The following is a 22593-nucleotide window of genomic DNA, read 5'->3' on the forward strand; positions in this document are numbered from 1 at the left end:
GCACTGTGGTGCATCCCAAACAACGATTGTGGTCACGGCTTATGACTATGATTATTTGACTTACTACCTACCAAATTACAGCTGCTCCCAAAAAGTATTGTGGCAGTTTTTGGTTGGCAAAACATTTCCCTGCTGTAGTTAGACACATTAAGCATCAAGGTAATCAACAGTGACCAGTCTGCACAGGTTCTAACTTATAATTGTTCCAGTTACAGCTGCAGGTACCTTATCAGATGGTTTAGTGTGAGGGAAAGGCAGTAGGAGGAGATGGCAATGGTTAATGGCGTGACATCTAGGGGAGACGCTTTCCAAGATGCAGACCAACAAACAACAAAACCGGTTGTGTTTTGCCAACCCCTTTACAACGTTTTTACCAGAGTTTGTGGCACCCGACGTGCATGTTTTTTTTACCAAACCAAACCTAACATAGTAGCATTTCCTAGTGTCGTTTCTGGCACTGAAACTGGGTGTTTTTTACGACACATCACAGCATGAAGTTGTCAGCTGTAAATGGTAAATGGGCTTGCACTTATAGTCGTTCGACCACTGAAAGCTCTTTAGCACTACCTGTCACATTCACCTATTCACACAAACATTCACACAGCGGTGGCTGAGGCCAACATACAAGTTTTCAATCACAGTTTTAAATATTCTAACACACTCACACAAGCTGGAGCAATTTGGGGTTCCGTGTCTTGCCATCTTGCATCTTGTTACCTCGACATGTAGACTGGAGGAGCCGGGGATCAAATCGCTAACCTTGCTATTAAGCCCTGTTTCCACCAAACACTTTCGCTATTGTAGTTTTGGAACTAGAAGTAACCCTTCAGACATGGTACCTAGACCCTAGCATTTCCACCGCAAACAGTACTTTTAAATGTGGGCGTCCTCTATTGACCCACCAGCGGACCGCAGTGTTCACAGCTCCACCTTTTAGTACCAGATCTGTGTGCTAGGTACCCCAACAGAGGGGGGACCAAAATGGGGACAGAACGGAACAGTTCCATTGGTACCATCCACAACTTTTCACAGTGGAAACAAAAATAAAGTGTACCGAACTGAACCACACCGTACTGCTTGTTGGAAACAGGACTTTGGTGGACGACCTGCTCTCCCTCTGATCCACAGCCACCTCTTCTGTTTGAGCCATGGTACCCTTTTGTAACACCAAATGTGAGTGTTCTAGGCCAAAACATGATCTTTTCCATCCATGACCAAGTGTTTCTGGTGCCTTAACCTAACCACACCTTCACCAGAGCCTTGTTGAGAAATGTTAAGTTTGAACATAGCCGCTACAAAATAATGTACAAATGTAACGTGTTGGGTTGTTTTACTCCAGAAGTAAGTTAAACTTGATCAAGGGTTACTGTATGACTGATCTGTATATTATACAGGACAGTGAGTGTTTGAAAGTCTTATTCCTTCAATAACAACCTCTCATTGTCGTCATTGTCACCACTGAATTGCTTGAGGCCTAGTTGTTTCCCCTGCAGCAGCAGCAGCAGGGCAGGCTTTAGGCCAATATCCACTTCAAATCCAAGCAACTTAGTGACAGCAGCTGTGAATGTTAATTTCAGCTACAGTGTTTTATTTTGTTGAGCTCCTGACAGAAAGTAATTAGCAAATGTGCCACTCAAAATAAAAAATGTGTTATTTTCTCTCCCAGGCTACTATTGGCTGGAGAATATAAAGACATATTCTTCACATCGCTTCACCGAGATTAAAAGTAATTGCCGAAAAGGCCTTTTGGTGTTGACTTTAAATATTTTCAGATGGCCTTCAGAAGCAGGTTATTCTAATCTTCTGTTGGTTTGTTATTTATTAATTCACGATTGAAAGCTCTTGACTCAAAAATACAAGGTAATCATTTTCGATTACCACGCAGCATTAGTGGTATTAAAATATGATTACTTGTGGTAATGAAATACATAATCAAAACCACAATTTAGCATAATTTGGAACATCTTATTCGGTATCTAACAATTCAAGCACTTAGTGTAGAGAATAAGGAGCAGGTGGAGGTATTAACAGGAGGTCTGCTGGTAAAGCACAGCACTCATGGATAGATTAGGACTCCCTTGTCTATTAAAAAGCTTATTACAAGGCCATGGAGATCACAAATACTAGGTTTTCTTTAAACTGCTGTTAATAAATGAATATTTCTGTGTGTTTGTGTGAGATTCAAAAGGGCTTTTGGTTTTGTTGGATGATGTGTTTTGTGTTGCTCAAAATGGTGAACGCTTTTAGCAGAAGGACCGACTGACAAATGGGGGCAACACGCAGAGGTTGCCTGCATGCTACACTGATTATATTGACCACAGCAGGGTATTCCCTGCCAAACACACCTCCGAGGTCCCTCTCTCTTTTTCCCCTCCATACTCTCCTTCTCCCAACCAGTCGATGCTGTATTTGTATTCTTTCCAGTCTCCTGCTTTCCCATTATCTGTCAGCAGCACATAATTTATAGCTTTCTCCACAGCTTCCATACCAAGCCGACAAACCCCTGTTTTGTGTGTTTTTGGCCACTCCATTTTAATAGAGATGTAAGGATTATCCCAGATGGATGGGGGAGATTCAGCGTAAGCTCTAGCTGACAGATCGATAGTTGGCTGATGGCCACCGTGGTGGAAAGTCGGCCCACTCACAGAGGAGAAATACAGCTGGAACATGCTTATATGAAGATACAAATAAACAACTTCAAGGATGCAGAAAAGGGATTTCTGGGATGTCCACATATGCTTACGGAAGCTCTCAGCACACGTCTATAACTGTGGAACTGTACAGCACAGCACTAGGAGGTAAAGGACATTGTGTAGCACTGATATAAAAACAGTATATGAACAGCTTGTCACTTGAGAAATATGTTTTCATTTCAAGGTTTTATTTGTGCACCATGTATTTCCTGGTTACATATATGCAACACTGTCCCAATGCACACACATTGAAGTTGTGTGCAAGTATATTAGACACTTACAGTATGCTTCAGGTTAGAGCAGAATCACAACCCAAGAATTGGTTGATTGGTCTGAAATTATGACACCAGAAGAGGGGATTAGGAGGACTTATTTCGGTAATAGATACTTAAGGATTTGACAGTTTATAGCAAATAGACAGACAAATATGTGGACATCCCAGAAATCCCTTTTATGCATCCCTGAAGTTGTTTATCTGTTGGCAGACAAAGCCAACGGTCGGTTGTTGGTAAGTGTCGGTCGCCCTAGTTGGTGTGGTGTGTCCTGCACTGTTGCCCATCATCCCCCATCTTCTAATTTTTTTTTTTTTTTGCCAAATCAGCATGTTAAATTGACGGTGGCAGCCATCAGCGAATTAATCACTCTGATTGGCAGTCTAGCTCAGCGTACAAGAAGAGAAACAGAAGTGAGGAAAGTAAACAAATAGCTGTTGTCAAAAGGGAGTGAGGTCGAAACAAAGTTGTTACGTAAGGTAAGATTATTTTTCTTTAGCCACTGAGCTCATACGCAGACACATTCTGTGATAGTTTGTGTTATTGTTCACTGGCCAGTTTCCCCTCTTGAATGGCGAATACAGACTACCGCCGTCTGTTGGTGTGGGGAGTTACTTCCTCTCATGCAGGTGGAAAACATACAGGCCGGCTGGCCATCGGCTGTAGTCTTTGGGGTGTGTTCATGTGCAACTTGTGGCCAAGACATGGCAAAGTCAGGGGACTGAACAGGGGGCCTTCATCGACACTAGTTCTCCGAAGTCGGTGTGTCTGGGCCTTTAAAGAAAAGGTCTTGCTGGGAGAATGATTCCCCCCTTATGCACACATACATGGAAATTAAATTTTAGTTAAATCAGCAATTAGCTATTTGCATCAAGAAATGCTTTAGCATGAGAGAATCAGCAGAGTAATTTTGGAAAAAGGTGGTTATAAAGTATGATTGAATGATATGAGTCAGCTGGTCGTCAAAAGGCGAACAAGTGATCCATTGATAGTGAAGCACCAATGAAGCAGCTGATGCCAATCAGCTAATGCATGCATGACTTTAGTGCTCTGCCTGAACTCAGTGCTCCCATACTACACATATCCAACAGAACTAAAGAAGGGAGCTTTGCTGGAATCTCACTAAAATCCATTTACAATACGTTTTAAAGTCTGGGTTGTTATTCAATATGGAAAAGTATGGAATTTGATCTTAGTGATTACTAGGTCTGGATAAGTATGGAAAAAACAAAAGAGAGTATGGAAAGATATTTGTGTTTCCAGACTTTTACCCTTATTCTAATTTTCAAAATACAAAATTCCTAACTTCTAAAAATAAATTGCTAATACAAGCAGTGTTTTCCAAGGTGTTCGGAGCAAGCTGCGAGCTTAGCAAAAATATTTGCCCATGTGTGAGAGAGTCGGGCCAGAGCGAGCCTGATGTCGTTGAAAGCAAGGCAAGAAGTATGGTGTGCAAATGAAGACATACTCCCACACGGAGCTGCCTCTACGGCTCTACATCATAGTCTGCAAAACAGCTCTTCCCCAAGTGCCTTATAACTGAACCAAATCCGGACATGTGTGACAAAATTAGTGTGACAGAATATGAATTCTATGTATACATAGCATCACGAATAACCAAATATGAAGCTTGTCTGAGCATTTATGAGTTATGCAGTGATGTAGTTATCAGAAAAATAAACAGTCCATCTTTTCTGCGTGAGGAAACCTTTATGGCTGAGTTCATCTTTGTTTCCATGAACACAGTGAATAAACAAGGCTGTGAAAACTAAATTATTTCAAGCCCCACTCCGCTCAAAAATGTGTTTTCTTTATGTTTATGTCCCCTCAAAAGAATGACCTTGACTGTAGTGACTTGTATCTGTGCAGTTTGTCACTAGAGAAGTTCTTTCACATTCCTCAGCACTTCCCTTTAAAGCTGAGGTTCAAACACGCCCTGGGTAACCTAGATTTGTTACATCAAAGATACGAAAGCCAATCCCCGTCTTGTATGGGAAACACATATCAATCAATGGAGGAGCAGACTTTGATACAACACCGGCAAAGAAACCTGAGAGAGTTTGCATTAACATAGTTTACGTTTTGACAGCAAACATGGTAGAGTGTGAACTTTTTGGATGTAAATTGGACCCCGGAGCATCCTTCCACTATCTACCACATCATAGCAGATATTATTGTATGTTTAGAAACCACTGATGCTGTGTCAGCAAATGCCAGTTAGCATGCAAGCTAACAAGCTAACAAACAACATGAATAAAAGATGCTAACTACAGTTAACATCCTGATATGCTAACTAGTCGCTGATCTTGGTTCACAACAGACTCCTCATCTGAGTGTCTGACCGAGGTTCAAACATACATGGCTGAATCTTTCTGATGCTCCCTCTCACACTAATGCTAGCCATCTTGATGCACAATGCTCTTCCGCTGGTCAACTTGGCAGCCTGACTTGACCCAATGGTGTCCGGACAACAGCCTACTCCTGAACGTCAGCAAAACTAAGGAGACGATAGTGGACTTTGGGGTGAAGCAAGGAACTATGCTCCCCTTAATATCAATAGGTCCTAGGTGGAGAGGGTGGATAGCTTCAAATACCTTGGTGTCGACATCACTAGGAGCCTGACCTGGGCTCAAAATACTCAAATCCTGAATAAATACTGAGAAGTGTCCACTCCCATATCATTGAGAGCGTCCTTATGGGGAATATCATTGTCTGGTATGGAGACAGCACCGAACACGACCACAAGGCCCTGCAAAGAGTTGTTTGTTCAACTGAGCACACTCTAGGTGCTACTATACCCTGCATAAAGGATGTTTATACCAAACGCTGCCAAAATAAGGCTAGGAGAATCATTAAAGATCCCAGCAACTGCCTTTTCATGCTGCTGAGGTCGGGAAGAAGGTACCGGTTACACCAGGCTCAGACGGACCTCCTATCGTCAAACCATAAGGAGACTGGATGATGACCCTGCCATATCCTAAACACTGACATTTATTATTTATTACCACTACTAAATATTAGTGATGAGGGGGAAAAAATCGATACAGCATAGTATCGTGATATTTTAGCGTGGCAATATCGTATCGTCACACAGTGCCAAGCGTCGATTTTTTTCATTATATGAATTATTAATATTACAAATACAAATTAAACTTAAGGTAGCCTACAAAATTAATGTAAGTAATTGATTTTTTTTAGTCCACTTTCCTTTGGGACATAATTTACAGTTGAAAAAAAGGTAATAAATCACAATATATTGCAATATATTTTATCGCGATACTCTACTTATCGTGATAATATCGTATTGTGGATCCTCTGATGATTCCCACCCCTACTAAATACTGAAGGAATCGACAACTATTCCTTTTACTAAATCCATATTTATGATTTCCTTTTACAAATAAATTGAATGGAATCGAATTGTCTGGCATTTATTTGGCAACTTAACAGCTACATTGTCCGAATGTAACATACATTTTAACAGCTGGATTTTAAAACCATTTATTTACATGATAAATATCTCGCTATTTGTTCTCAGATGTCACATATGATCTTAAAATTCTACCAAGACGTCTGAAAAGTACGGGACCATGTAAAAGCCTGTCACCCACTGGTGCACAGCTTGGCAGGTGGATGGTGACATTCTGGACTTTGAGTGTTAAAAGACTTTCCCTGATCCATTATGTATCCCCAGGTATTCCTCTCGGCGAACTCAGCCGCTCCGCTGCTATGCTGCATATCATAAATATGTGTCATGTAAACCAGTGATTCAGAAAACAGCTGCACTTGCCGACTCTTAATTGCCTTAAATAAACAGGGGAATAGCAGAGTGATTGAGGAGCAAGGGGAGCGGTGACATTAATAGACCTTAAGCTGTTGACCTGGAAAGAGATAGAGGACAAATCAGCTGTGTTGTGTATTTATGATTTATTGTTCAGAGAGGCATAATCCCCATGAGTATAGCCAAACACACTGTGGGGGGACTCCCTGTTTTGAGCTGGGTGACTCACTGCTGTGATGCACAACTCTTGCTTCCTCTGGCACATCCCAAACGACAACTCCACTCTGAACTAACATGATTCTGCCAAATAACAATACCCTGCCAATGTGTGTTTTCCAACCTGTAACATTTTTTAATAAGCCAAGAGAGTCCACCCATTACTAAGCCATTAATAACCACAGTGATATTAAATGGCTGAAGGACTGGTGTGTCTATTCTTAGCTCCTCTTGGCCCCGACCAACAGTTCACCAGTTCAGCTTTGACGCCTACCTCCGACCTTGTTGTTCATTAATGCATGAAGCTGCTCTCCCTCCAGCCCTTATGGCCGCCACCCTTCTTGACACTAACACTGCATTAAAGGCAGGAGAGAGCACCGCTTTGGAAATAATGAGGTCCCCCCCACCTCGACTCGGAGCCCAACACTCCTCTGGAGGCGAAATCATCTGAGTAATTACTATAGGTACTGCAGATCTGTCGGACTGGGACGATATAATGGTGGGCACCCTTCTCTGCTTCTGCTCTTATTGTGTTTTATGTTTATCTGTGAGTTTGTTTGAGTGATTTAAGACACCAACAGGAAGTTTTTAGGAGTTCATAACGAATAACATTTAAGTAAGTTTTAATCCCTAAATGATGACACAAGAGACACCTATTTTCTGCTCATTTCATTTACGGGTGCCACTTTTGTGCCACTTCAGCTACTTGTTATTTTCTCTTCCAGGCTAATAATGACTCTTCTTCATATTTGTGAGGAGACGGCAATCAAGACAATGTTTGAATAATGAATCACCTTCCTTCCTTGTCGAAACAGTTGCTGCAAACGTTTAAGTAGTTTTCAAACGTGAGATTATCAGTAATTCACATCTAAATGCCAGAGACATTTGCATTAAGAGGGGCAGGCCAGGGATGCTCCTGACACCCCACCTTGAGTGTTTATTCTTCCATTAAACACCATGAAACTGTTAAAGAGATCATTTTCATTCATGGCACAACTGTAATCAACACCAATAAAACATGCTCACACAAAGCCATCTGTTGGGCAACGAAGCTGCATTTGGCCTTAACGCACATGTGAACACATGAACACACGTGTGATTGTACACACTTGTGAAGAGGCGCCACAGTTCTGTTGATGCCCGTGTATTTAAATTCCTGATGTCTTTACGCAAATGCATAGCCACAATAACGTTTTTCATATTTGAATTTAAGCCCAGTTTAGATAAAAGATTCTCGATGAGACAAGTTGAAACAGGCAACTATTTGCAATGCGCCGTTCTGCAACGTTCTAAAAACCTGCTGGTTCTCACTAATGCAACTAGATGAGATGGTGTATCATCTCTATGCAACAACTCTCTGTACTTCTGTTCTGATTTGCAGCTTTTCAGCCTTATTTTGTGGCTGAATATAATTTGTAGCTTCTTAAAATATGAATGAGGATAGTGATAGTGAGATACTGGCTACAGCTGCATTTGTAGTAGTGATGAAAGGGTGAAAAGCAGAAACAAAACGAGCATCAGATGGACTGTATTCATGATAAATACGCCAAGACAGTAATAGAAACCAAGGCCGATAAATCAGTCAATGAGAATGTGTGTGTTGGGGGTGGCATAAGCACCAACACCAGCACACATGAGGATGGAAACAGAGGGCCCGCAGGAAGCGAACACACTGTCTGTGGCTATTTTGACTTGACTTCAATATACAAGCTGATTGCCGGTTGAAACAGGTGACATGCTTAAGTTCTAAAACCAGCTGCCAACCAGCAACCAGCTGAGTTGCAGGTGACACCATCAGCCATCTCGAGCTGATGTGAGCTCAGACGGCCAGTTCACACCACTTCAACTCTTCTTTGCAACATTCTAAAACGGTTTCGTCTCGTCTTCGAGTCTTTGGTCTGAACTGGGCTTTACACTTCAATCTGTAGTTGGTAACTTTCATAAAAATAACTTTTTGTGATACCTGCTGAAACTGCCACTTTATCCGCACGATGACTCACTCACTAGCTTCTTCCAGACATTCTATGTAGTTTTTTTTTGTCATACTGGTGCATTAGATTTTTGTATGCTGGGCCACTTGAAGGTAGCTTCTGAGCCTGATGTGGCCCATGGGCCAGCAGATGAACAGGCCGGCAGTATGCTATCGGTTAATGGAATTATTTTAGGTGACTCACCAAAGTTGAACATGAAACAAAAGATAAGCGTGGATTTACTTTGCTGCAGTGATTTTATTGAAATGAACTGATTTCTCTGCTTATGACTGGGTAATTTAGAGGCCTACCCATCAGTGGTATTAACTATAGAAATGGAAGGGCCCATATAGATAGAGAAGATATAACATGGATGTACACCTACTTCAAATTGGCTTTTTCTTTTTTTAAAAAATATCCTTATCTGTGATCCCACACTTAAAGGTCGTTTTAATATCAGGTGAAACTGAATTCTCCACCCATGAAATGCCAGGTCTCTTGCAAGACACCTGAAGATGAAAGCAAAGGAGCAGAGGGCGTCCATGGTAGGATGTCCCTAACAGGCTGAACATTTGAGAGCAGCATTAGAAAAACGGCCAAAGAGGTTGAAGATGAATAAGAATGTTGGGGGGAAAATATCAAAAACCCAAACCCGGGGGACTCGTGGCTTCTCAAAGGACTCTCTTGGTTTCACACCACTGACTCCTGAATAAGCCGCTCTTTTCTATTCTTCCCTGCACACAGCCGCCACGCACTTTCATTTACATACTGATGCAAACTGAGGGAGCCCTCACATCAAGCTCCTCGGAGCTTTCATACGTTCTGAATTGGGCACTACAGGAAAGAGATGCCCTCAGTCGTCTGTGTTCATACCGCTGATGATACAGCCCCTAACAAGTGAATCTAAAGCCACTGCACTGCTCCAGATTGGTCCTCTCAAGGATTCCATTTCTAAAAGGGCCACTCAAGTGATGTGGCAAGTCAATTTGGCAATCATGAAAGGTAGCACTAACAAGTGCAGACTCCTGATAAAGAAAGCCTGCAGTGAGAGACGCCAGTGAAGGGAGGGAACGGGGAAGTAGCTCTAAAGAAAACCAGCCGACCATGAAATGCCCAACCTTTACACATGAGAGATGGTAGGAGACTGTATTAGCAGGACAGGAAAACAACAACAAAATCAGCACTGGGGAGTTGCATTCTCTGGCACCATCATTTCATCATGTGTAACAAAACTATACAATCCAACACTTCCTTGTTTGCTTTTTGGGGAGATCGAATATCACAGTCCCTACAGAATAATTAAGGTTTTTATGTTTTATCTCGTTTGAATTTGTCTGTTTTGGCGTAAAGACTTTTATTGCATTTACCCAGAGACAAGCACAAGTCCTGTTCCCGCTACCTCCTACAACAAGCTCTCCCCTTATTACATTTCAGAAGAAATGTCTGATCCAGGGAGCAGCCTGGAGGAGAAATTAGCTGGGAGTTTATTGGCTTAGATACAAAAGGAGCAGATTAAAAAAGGGGTGAGATGATTGAACTCCCCTTTATTCCATGGTGTGTCCTTTGTGCCGGGCTGCACAGTCACTTTGATGCTATCTCTGTCATTCGAGCCGCACGCTGCGCCTTAGGTGCCTCACACAAAAGAATATGATGCACTACCAGAGGCCTTGAATAGGCTTTCCATCTATTTCCTCAAAGAGTGGCACTCTCCTTTTGATTTACCTCGTCTGTTTAAAAAATTGAGTGTCACTCATTATCAAAGCACGTCATCACGGTAAAAGCCTTAGTAATGCATTATTGTGAAAGAATAACAACTGACCGAGTGAATTCTGGTTAATAAAAATGACCAGGCTGAAGGGAAATGAGGACTTATCAAGAATGAGCACTTTTTCTCATAAAAACAGGTTGTTTTTTTTGCAGATTTTCCCTACATACTGTGCACCCCACCAGCTCAGCAGCAACGCATTCTTCTGCATTAATATAACCTTCAAAGTAGTTTCTGAAAATGTGAGTGCACTATAATCAAATGCCCTTAATGGGTAGAAAAGGTCGACTGTCAGACCCTCGCTTGCGAAGGAACGGAGTGATAATGGGAGGAATGGTTGTACCTTGCTTACAGAGGAGCACAGAAGAGGCAGATAGAAGGAGGAGGAGGAGGAGGATGAAGAACATCTTACAAGGCTGCCATTACCGGAGTAATTCACACACTAAGGAGCAGAAAGAGACCTTTGAGTGGGTGGCTGGGTAGTTGAGGTCTGATCAGAACCTCCATTAGCACAGAAATAAGCTGCAAATGGAGCAGGGGAGCTGTGTGAAGAGAGGAACAGGGCAAACTGTGCTGGAGGAACACATCACCCTGAACAGGCTCGTCAAGACCCACTTCACAGCACTTCTGCTCGTCCAGCAGACAAAATAACTGAAAAACATGTCACGATAAAAGTTCTCTGAAGTAACGTAATCACTATTACAAATACTGCTGCAGAAGCAGGGCTGTAGGTGAGCTTGAAAGCCACTTAGCAGCAGCATTTATTATCTGTAAAGCACGTCTGGCATTTAACACTTGGATGTGAGTTTTCACGACAACAATCAAGGCAGTACAGAGGTGCCAGACCACATGTTATCAACTACCAGACATCAAAACACTTCACAATTTGATAATGTAAAACGTGACACATGATGGGAAACTAAAATACCACGTGCCAAACACAATCCTTGTGGACCAACAGCGATCACAAGTTGAATCTACAAACAAGAGATATAAAAGGTTGACAGTATAACACGGGTTGACAAATACTGCTAATATGTGATTTAATTTAAAGGGAAATTTCTGTTTATTTCAACCTGTCTCCTATCGTCCTAAATTTGTTTCAAGTGACTAGTGACATAAAAATAATAGTTAGCATGTTAGCTGTTAGCCTAGATACAGCCGGGGCGCATAGTAGCGTAAGACCTGTTAAAACGTAAGTGAACGGGCAACCTTCAAGTGCAAAGTTAGTCCACTAAAGCTTTTTTTCCCACAAAGACCGCCTCATATCATTAGGATAAATGTCAGAGAACATGTAGAAAATGACATGTAAACGTGTTGTCTTACCTTACCGGTGTGGTGCCATGTTTGTTTACCATTTAGCACTGCTTTCCAAAGCGCGGCCCACCCATAATCCCATAACGGGTGGGCCATGTTGAAACGGCCAGACATGAAATTAAACAATTTATTTATTCATTCTAACTATGCTGTCATTAAAGTGTGGTTATTTTAGCTGCAAAACCACTTAGTTATGGTTAGAAAAATATCATTTTTTATGCGGAAGCCCAAAAGTCGTGGAAAAGCGGCAATAGGTAGCTAAAAAAACACATCCAAAGCATAAAAGCAGCTAGTAAAGCCCAATGTGTAGCTAAAAAACATCCACATTCAGGGGTACAAAAGCCAGTAAAAAAAGCATCCACAGGTTTCTAAAAACACCCACTGTCAACATCAGAAAAGCTGCTAGTAAAGCAGCGACTGTTTGCAAAAAAAGACCCAAGCTTAGCGGCCCCAAAACTCCCCAGAAAAGTGGCGACAAGTCCCTTGAAAACACCTGCTTTCGCGGCACAAAAGCCACTGGAAATGCGGCGACAGAAAAAAATTTCCACACTCAACAACAACAACAAAAAGCAGCAAATGGTCACTAAAAAACCACCCATGTACTGCTGCATAAAACCCACTGGAAAAGCGGTGAGGGGTCGATTAAAAAACACCCCTGTTCAATGGCACTAAAGCCGCAAGAGAAGTGGTGATGGGTTGCTAAAATCACAGACATTCTGCAGCACAAAAGCCGCTGTAACAGTGGCCTGCGGGAGCCTGAAGCTTGGCAGCTGTCTTACCTTGGTGTCATGCCAGTCACCATCCCCTCCACCTCCAGATGACAAAGTCAGCTCATACGCAACATCACTTCAGAAACACTGATATGATACTGATATGATTCATATGAAAGACACAACTGTAACATATCCGTGGTGTGCAGAAATGTACAATCTTCTCCTGGTGACTGGCCTGTGTGTGCCACATCTGGAGCTCTATAGTCAGATTTATGACTTATACAGCTGTAACTACTAATGTATGTGCTGGGCATTAATCCTAATACAGATCTAAATCAATTATCTGCACTAATTATGTAGAGGAAGCACTGAACAGCAGAGATTATCTGTACTGCATTTAAATAATATGGCTCCATATTGGGTTTAAAATTGTTTCTAAACCATTTTAAACCTTTTCTCAGATCTATCCTTATCCTTTATCTATGGTTTTGCAAATTTTTAAATGTTGTCTTTTTGCCTTTGCTTTTATTGCCCTTCACAGTTGGTTAATAATAATAAAAACATGTTGTTTAAAGTGAGCATATCTTTAAAATTTAGGTCTGACAATTAGGCTTTATATTTCTTGCTATGCTATCACACGTGCTGAAGTGTGTGTTTGCAAGCGAAAAAGATTGAGTGTAATCAACGCATCGTGCAAATTATACTGTCCAGTGTGTTATGTGGTATAAAAAGCACCCATAGAATATATTAATTCATAATCCCTACTGTGCCATTCCTTAACTACATCCATAGGATTCTAGGTCAATCCTCCTAAAATGAATTTCATTTCCTGGCTTAAGTCAAGCAGTGATTAAGTATGAGAGAATTCCAGTGGAATACCGGTGCATTGTACTGTAAGAGAAGTAGCCCCTCTAAACCTCCAAGGTAATAAAATGAAGAATAAGATGGCAATCCCTGCTCTGCGCTCTGAGGATTAGGAACATGAGGACAGAGGGAAGAGGAGACAGTGATTCTGATGGATACTCCTGTCTGGGAGAGGAGCAGCACTCCCAATGTTCTTCCCGCTGATTGATTTGAATGACTGGGAGAGGACAGAGTGGAGGAGTGAGACGAGAAGCACTATCTGTGCCGGGCAAGGTCTTATCACCCCCTTGGCTGTCTAGCCTGCAGAGGCCTAGTTTATTCTGAAGAGAGTTAGTCAATAACAGTGGGTGACTACAGAGTGAAAAAGAATGGCTGCTCTGATGTCCTACCTTCGGTCAACAATAGCGCTGCATTTCAGACACTCGTTTTCAGGTTCATACATGCATACGTGCTTTGGGTTTGTAATAGAACATGTTTACAGCCTTTGATGATCACAAAACATTTTATTTTCCTCATACTGTCTGTGCTGGAGCACCTGTATTCACCCTCTGTCTGAGACACTCCGTTTTAGATTGTTTGCCTGACGTTAGCATGTAGCTACATATAGCAGTGTACCAGCAGCCTGGAACGACTGTACTAGAGTAAAGCAGCACTTTTTACCATGAAAAGTCACCAATAAGAGCCTTTAAACACAGCCGGACATTTTCCAGCAGGAATATGATCCAAACTGCAGGGAAATTAACTACAAGATTACATTTCCCTGACGTTAGCATGTAGCTACATATAGCAGTGTACTTGCAGCCTAGAAACGACTCTTAAGGTCCAAACATACTCGGGCGGAATGTACGCAGAGCGGACTCCACGGAGGTCTGTCCGGACTAAAAGCGGAGGTCTGCAAGCCCTGTGCTCCGCTCCGCACACCAGTGTCACACAAAAGACTGCTCGGCGTGTATTTTTCACATCGCGGGGATTTTTCACGGACATTTTTACAGGAAACTACAACGTGGAAGTGCGCTCGACTATGGAAGCCCGGATGACTGTGGACATTCCTCGCGGAGTCCGCTCCACTTATAGTACGCATGAGTCTGTGAGCACCTTTACGCATAAAAGCAGCACTTTTTACCATGAAAAGTCATTAGTAAAAATCTCTTAACATAACCAGATATGTTCCAGCAGGATTATGATCTAAAATAGGGAGAAATTAACATCGGCAACCATGTTTATGTTTCCCTGATGGTAGCATGTAGCTACATGTAGGAGTGTACTTGCAGCCTGGGAACGACTGTAACTGAGTATAGCAGCATATTTTCTGTGAAAACGCACTAATAAAAGCGTGTTAACACAGCAGGATATGTTCCAGCAGGAATATGATCCGAAACTGGGGAGAAATTAACAAGAAGGGCAACCACGATAACATGTTTCCCTGCTGTTAGCATACAGCTAAATGTACATTAGCTAGTACTAGTACTAGCAGCTGGGGAATGACTTTGACAGAGTATAGCAACATTTTCTCCATTTAGAAATAACCTGTAAAAGCTTCTAAACACAATCTCACATTTTCCAGCGGGAATCTGGTCCAAAATCGGGGAGAAATTTACAAAATCAGCAACCAGGATTAAATGTTTCCCTGATTTTAGCATGTAGCATCATGCCCGTTAGCAGCGTACTGATGAATAACTGAAACAGAGAATAGTGGCACTTTTATAGTGGCATGATAACGGGGCATGTTCCAGCAGGAATATGACCAGAAATCATGAAGAAATAAACAACATTGCCAACCATGATTATATTTTCCAGATGTTAGCATGTAGCTACATGTAGCTGTGTACCTGCAGCCTGGAAACAACTGTAACAAAGTATAGCAGCACCTTTTACCATGAAAAGTCACCAATAAAAGCCTTTAAACACAGCAGGACATGTTCCAGAAGGAATATGATCCAGCTTGGGGAGAAATTGACTACACAGGCAACCAAGATTACATGTTTCTCTGACGTTAGCATGTCGCTGGAATGACTATGCTACGAAATACAAACTTTTGTATTCAGAAGCCTGGGGTTTTTGAGACTTTGTTTATATGATGCTAAACATATTTGTCACAGTATACCTCTGCATAGCATACATCTATTTCATTCTTATACACTAACAGACATAATACTACTCTCTAATAGCACAAACGCAGATCCCCTGTGAGAAAGCAAAATATGAGTTCGTCCTGAATTATGTCACCTGATGTAAATGGTTTCTTTTTTCATCTGGGATGAAAACTCTTGGGGCATTTAACCTGATGAATAGAAATCTGTATGCATGAATTTCTGCTTAATAGGATCCCTAACCTTCAGTGAAATGCAATTATCCTGTTGCAAATGTGGTAAATATCTGAGGACTGTTCAGGGCCCCTTGTTGGAAAAAAGTGTCCTCCTTGTCGTGTTGTTGAATCCATATCTATATCTATATTTGAATCTCTATTATATTTTATATATACAACACACATAATACAGATACAAACACACCTTAAATTGGGACATAATGCATTGTGAATGTGTGTGATGCAGTCCTTTGTGTGCCCTTATGTACCAACATAATAAAGTACATTATCAAGACATGCTCATTTATTTGACAATAGAACTGAAGAGCCTGCTTACTGATGTGTACAGATGGCCCTCCCCGTTCATGGCGATGTATAACCCTGTCTTCACGGACTGAATGGCGACAACTCTGAGGCCCACAGGAATAAGGTTGAACAAAGCTGAAAGACACACATGTGAACAGGCAAACACACACATACATAAAAACATCACCAAACATCATCACCATAGACGGCTCTAACCATTAGGCAAACTCTAAATACACTGAAACATTATCGCGCAATTCATCATCCAAATGCGAGCTGCCTGTCATTACTGCTTCACAAAGCATAGATAATACAATTGCTAGCTGTTGCATTGAGGTAATCTCTGAAGATGAATTGCAGCATGGCTGGCAAACGTGACTAGCCTAGCATAGCCGTGGCCACCCAGAGCTACCTGAGAAGTAGCTGTAATTGGGGCCACCACTGGTGTGTGGCAGATCTAATAGGCCTTTTGTTGTTGTAGCAGACTCCTCGGGCCTGGTGGGTAATGGCTATTGTTTGTACTGGTGAGAAAAAAACAGGACTCTGACATTATGTGCGTGTATATGGGAGACTTAAAGGTGCATTATGGCCTCTGCTGAACCTGTGAGTAATTGGTATTGGCAGGTTTTGAGACAGAAGCTGAGAGAAGTACTGCATGACCACTGGGTTTTCGGTGGCTTTTGGCCAATTCTGAAAATGTCAGATTTAATGTGGAGCAGTCGGTGCCAACTTGATTTGATCTTGTGGTTTTAATGATATGACCCATCTCTTGTGCACACTATATGTATTGCCTGCTGTTTCAATAAGTCCCCTCAGCCTATCAGATGTGACATGTGCCACATCTCCTCATGCTGACAGGAGTTAAGTGACACAATGTGGAGTGTCAGGCTAGCGTTAGCACCAAGCACTGGAATCAAATTAACCACCTAGCCTGGAGCGCCAGAGGAGCAGTGCCAGAACAAGCTAATAATACCCTTTTCTCCCTGTTAAGCCTACTGTTTCCTGGTCCACTTTCCCTCTCAGAGAGGAGGGTAAGTCTGTGTGATATTATAGCTGCCATTTAAGGAGACAGTTTTGCTCCAAAGGCTGAAAAATGAGGGGAGGCATTAGCTTGAAGGTTAGAGAAACGTGACAGGTAGATTGCCGGTTCATTTTCTGCACCTGAGAGATAAATCTAGCTCAGGAAGTGAGGAAGGCTCTTTCCAGAAATAAAACCTTTGTGTTCAAGGAAGTTATACAGGAGCTGTATGGGACATTCAGAGCATATCTATGATTGAGAGTGTAACTGTGATTGCCTGCACACGGCTCTCAATATGGAGGTGGCTGAGCTGTCGACTAGCAGCCTATGGCAACAACAACAGTGCTGACAGAGGTAACAGTGTTAACCTGGATGGGAATCAGAGTGCAGGCCCCCAGGATGTGCACCAGGCTTTGAAGCCAATTTTCATAGTGGCCAAACAGTGGAATTAGAACTTCAGAGTCTGTTATGTGATGCTTTTGGGCCAAAAAAGACTTTTCCCCATAGACTTACATTGGAAAAAAGATGCCTGCATATCAGTGGATACATTTTTTTGAGCACCACAACCCCTGCAAAATGACTCATTGTACTGTCAGAATTGAATCCATTCAGTTTGATGGCATTTTGAAAGTCTGAAGAGTCGCACAATTTCAGATCATGGAGCATTATACCAAAAGAAGCTGGCTTGGCCGGCAGAAGTCTCTAGCATTCTTGCTCTATGGGTCTAATGATGCAGAAGCAGTGCTGATCATCTGGGTAATTTTAGATGTGGCAGCAGTATGTTTTGGCTTCATGCACCACTGAGCAACTTTTATAGGAATGAACGGGGTCCCATCTCCAGTGCTGTGTCTAGTTCTCTTCATACATCCATGCTAGACGGTTACCTTTCCGCACCATGCTTTTCTACGACTAGGACTGCAACTTATGATTACTTTCATTGTCGACTAATCTGTCGATTATTTGTTCGACTAATCATTTTATCTAAAAATGTGTTAAAATGTTGAAAAATGTCAGTCTGTCTCTCCCAAACCCCAAAATTATGTCATCTGGTTTCATACTCACGCCAAAGGGATTTAGTTCACTGTCATGGGAGAGTGCGTAAAGCTGCCAATATTTGAATGCAAGAAGCTGCAGTAAGAGTATTTTTGGGGTAAATTTCTAGTACTTTTCTATGAAAACTGACTCAAACCGTTTAGTCGACTACTAAAATAGTCACTGATTATTTTAATCGTCGATTAGTCATCGATTAGTCGACTAATCGTTGCAGCCCTATCTACGACTGTGGGTCGGGACGAGGTTTTAAGCAGTAACCGCCATATGAGCACAGCGCAGAGCGGTGGCTATTAGCTAGCCAGTGGGAACATGCATGCATGGCCAGACCGGCTCTTATTACAACCTACACAGAGGTAGCATGACTTCATCTCTGCTTAGGAAGCCTCCACTATATCTTTACATTGCAAATAGTGTTTGCTGCTATATTAATGTTCTGAATGTCGTATACAGCACCTTTAAAAGGTCCAGTGTGTAGGATTTGGTGGCATCTAGCAGTGAGGTTGCAGACTTGAAACTCTGTGTGCAAAGCGTATAAGAGATCTATGGTGGCCAATCTAGAGTGGCCCTATCTAGAGTCAGTGATTGGTTTGTCCATTCTGGAATTCTGCAGAATAACATGGCAGACTTTGTGGCAGAGGACCTGCTCCATATGTAGATATAAACAGCTCATTCTAAGGTGATGAAAACACGATTCTTGATTTCAAGTGATTATAACCTGATAAAAAACATAGTGCTGAATATTATAGACCATTTCTACTAATAGATACCCCTAATTTCTACACACTGGACCTTTAAGAACACGTAACTAGATACGTCTTGACAACTATCAGATGTTTGCTCTAGAAGGCTGACAGACACTGTCAAGGTACTCACAGGAATTACTGCTGTCATCCTTGGTCCCATCAAGAGAGCCATCGGGGTTCATTTGCAAGTAGTATCCCTGCCTGCAATATAACCTGGTCACTATACCCTTGAGCTGGGGATCTGCAGGAGAGAAAGAGGGAGACAGGACAGGAGGGGGAAACATTAGCAATCAGCAAAATAATGCAAAGCTTGTTACAAACACTACTATACCAAACCAATTCAAGAAATATGCTTTCATATAGCGAATATATTTTATTACGTTGTTTTCAGAGGGTTTTAACTACCGTGAAACACCAGGCAGAACTATTTCACAGCACTCCTGTGTACGTTCACAGGCAAATCCCACAGCCAACTTTCTGGGCACATAAGCCCTGCCCTGCTCAGAGATAGGCCATCCAATTATAGGCAGCAGAATTAATCTGTGGTCGCCTGACTCCCATAATGAACCCAACAGCACCCTCTCTGGGTCCTTAGTGTGTAGGATGTGAGAACGTCCCTTCCAGCTGACCCAACCGGGGAATTAGCCACATATCTACTGTAAATAAATCACTGTTGCGGTTAAATTGCCCAGCGCCACTGCAAGCTGAACCAGTCATGCTGCAATTCAGCTGGCAAAAGTGAAAATGTAAAAAGTAAGGGAATGGGAAACTTAAAAGGATATATTTTAATAAACCAGCATGTGGCTGCACATTTGGGATGTCTCTGGGAAAGTATTGCTTGTGCTCAAGCCGTGCAACAATATTTCTTCATCTGGTGTGTGTGAGTTTGTGTGTGTTGGGTGTGTACATGGACAACCACTGGGGTCATATAGCATCAACATTAGTCTTATTGTAGAGACAGCCATCACACCAGATTTCATTCTAAGAAAGCCCTGGGGAAGTGAACAATCAACTTCACCTGAGCCTAAACCGTGCTCCTTGCAAGCAACTGTATGTGTGTGAGTGTGTGAGTGTGTGTGTGTGTGTGCGTGGGTGTGAGAGAGAGAGACAAAGAGAGAAAATGAGAGATATATAGAGAGGGAGCATAGCCACAGAAGAGAACTCAAGAGGTCTTGCTGAGGGCAGAGAAAGGCTTTTTTTTTTCCTGTCGGTGTACAGCTCAAGGCAGTCTCTTCTGAAATGCCTCTGCCGGATGATGGCATTAGGGAGCTCTGAGACCTTTCCCTGCTGCCTGAGAAGGAGAGAAAATGCCTCTCTGCCGGTGTATCCCAGCTATAGCGCTACAACGGCATTCAACGGCGCCGCTTTGTTGCCTCACCAGAACAATGAAAAGGTGACTAAAGCAGAATGTGACTGTCAGAGTGCCTCGGCTGCGCATTGAGCAGGTTGACAGGACGGTGACAGTATCTCTCTGGTTTACAATAATACTCAGTGCAGTCAAATCTTCGGCGAGAGAAAGATGTCACAGCGGGGCCGTCATCTTTTCTCTGTCTGCTGGGTGCTATCTGATGAACTTGAGTAACAGAAAGAGGGATTCTCTCCATTATGAACAGGAGACAGATGGTATTTCTGTATCGTCCAGACTCTGTTACCCACTGTCAATTTTATGTCAGGGCTACAGCTACAAAAATGTTCATTACAATCATTGACGGCTTTACAGCTAACGACTTTTCAAGTGAACAAATTTCTAACGTTGGACTAAAATCATGAGCACTCCCAGATCTCGATTGTTTAGCATCAGGTGGTCACAAAACTCAGCCTGAGCTGTTTTATATAAGTCTTTTTCTTGTCTTGCCATTTCTGTTGTTTAATAATATGGAGAGTTTTTAGCCTTGGCTCACGCAAGTACTGAAGTTCAGTGATGTGAACATTGTCAATAACCAATAGGTGCGCTCTCTTCAGCACCAAACAGGAAGCAGAAAACCGGGTAGATGGTAAACATGAAGGGGACTCCAGGGGGGCATAAGAGTGTTAACGAGTCTTGGGTCTCTTATACCGAGGCAAAGGAGGAGAAACGGGTACTTGTAGAGTGAACAAGAGTTTATGCCTAATTTGGCGTACATTTGATTTGCCAACTGGTATTTATTTTGAGAGGTCTTAAGTTTTGTAACCGTTCCCCTCTTATTCCTACTGTCTCCTCTCACTAAAAGAGCGCAGCTAACCAACAGAGGCTGGAAGTGAGTTGAGGTGAACAAAATAAAAAATGTTAAGTTTGTGCACACATACAGTTTATTTTCATAGATAATATTGATGCCGAATTACCAAGAGCACTGTCGACATATGACACCTTTTGTCTTATGTTTCTAGAGTTATGTGTTTTTGCAGACATGTAAGGAATTCTTTAAATGTCATATTTTTTAAAGGGAGTTTGGTGTAATATTTTCCACCAAGTGCACGTTGGGAAATAATCTCAAAAGGAATCTAGTTGCAAAATCTTATAGTGTGTGACTTAAAACTCACATTATCATGTATGGTAAGCAAGCTGTATTTTTTGTTTGTTCATTCAAGCGGGTCGTGGGGTGCTGGAGCCTATCCCAGCTGACATTGGGTGAGAGGTAGCCTGGAAATCCAGACCCAAATATAGAAAGATTTAGGGTCTGGCCATGAGTAATGAAAATGGCCCAACTCGATGGGCAGCACCAAGCATGCATTTGTAAATATCACTGCACGCAATTGAATAACACTACGACCAATCAGAACAATACACAGGGTGACGTATACACTTAGCTACCAGTGGAGCTAACTGGTAGATTAGACTCTTGCTGTATCCGGTCAGTAAAACAGCAAAAACGTCCTTCTTGCAAAGGAAAGACTCGAGCGCCATCTTCTGTTCCTCTTTTAGAGAAAAAGCCAAGTCTAACTCGTTCATTGTAGCGGCCAAAGCTGTTTCAAACAACTGGTGTTCATCCATAGCCATCTTGCAATGTTTACTGACTGATTCCGGACTTCGTCATCGCAGCGCTGTCGTCATCTGTTTAGCTTCGCCTCTGGCCCACCTATATCAGATACACCGATGTGATTGGTGCAGCTTGGTTTCATGGGCATAGGTAATGAGCATCATTACTGATTGCCAGAGTGACTCGCTCAGCAAATTCAAATTGTGCTCTTGCAAGAACTCTGGATTTCCAGGGTAGGTGAGAGGCAGGGTTCACCCTGGACAGGTCGCCAGACTATCACAGGGCTGACACATAGAGACAGACAACCATTCACACTCACATTCACACCTACGGACAATTTAGAGTCACCAGTTAACCTGCATGTCTTTGGACTGTGGGAGGAAGCTGGAGTACCTGGAGGAAACCCACGCTGACACAGGGAGAACATGCAAACTCTGTACAGAAGGGGTCCTCACCCTGGGTTCGAATCAGGAACCCTCTTGCGGTGAGGCAACAAGGCCACCGTACTGCCCGTATTTTTCGTCTGTTACTGAAATTTTAATAATTTTGAAAAGAAGCCCATTTAACTTCCTATCTCATACCTCTGACTTACTATAAAAATCGCCTTTTTTTTTTAATCA

The 22593-nt window shown here is 42.3% G+C and overlaps 1 protein-coding gene across 2 annotated transcripts in view; it reads right to left on the minus strand.

The window, feature by feature from the left end:
* The window catches only part of fgf14 (fibroblast growth factor 14), a 172591-nt gene that overhangs the window by 36190 nt on the left and 113808 nt on the right, over positions 1-22593 (minus strand). For both annotated transcript variants that reach the window (XM_049593629.1, XM_049593630.1), the window contains exons 2-3: positions 19147-19257; positions 16234-16337 (exon numbers count right to left, since the gene is read on the minus strand). In XM_049593629.1, coding sequence (XP_049449586.1) covers positions 16234-16337; positions 19147-19257 — 215 coding nt within the window. The remainder of the gene's footprint in view (positions 1-16233; positions 16338-19146; positions 19258-22593) is intronic.

Source organism: Epinephelus fuscoguttatus, linkage group LG13 (assembly GCF_011397635.1).
Source record: "Epinephelus fuscoguttatus linkage group LG13, E.fuscoguttatus.final_Chr_v1".
Classification (NCBI taxonomy): domain Eukaryota; kingdom Metazoa; phylum Chordata; class Actinopteri; order Perciformes; family Serranidae; genus Epinephelus; species Epinephelus fuscoguttatus.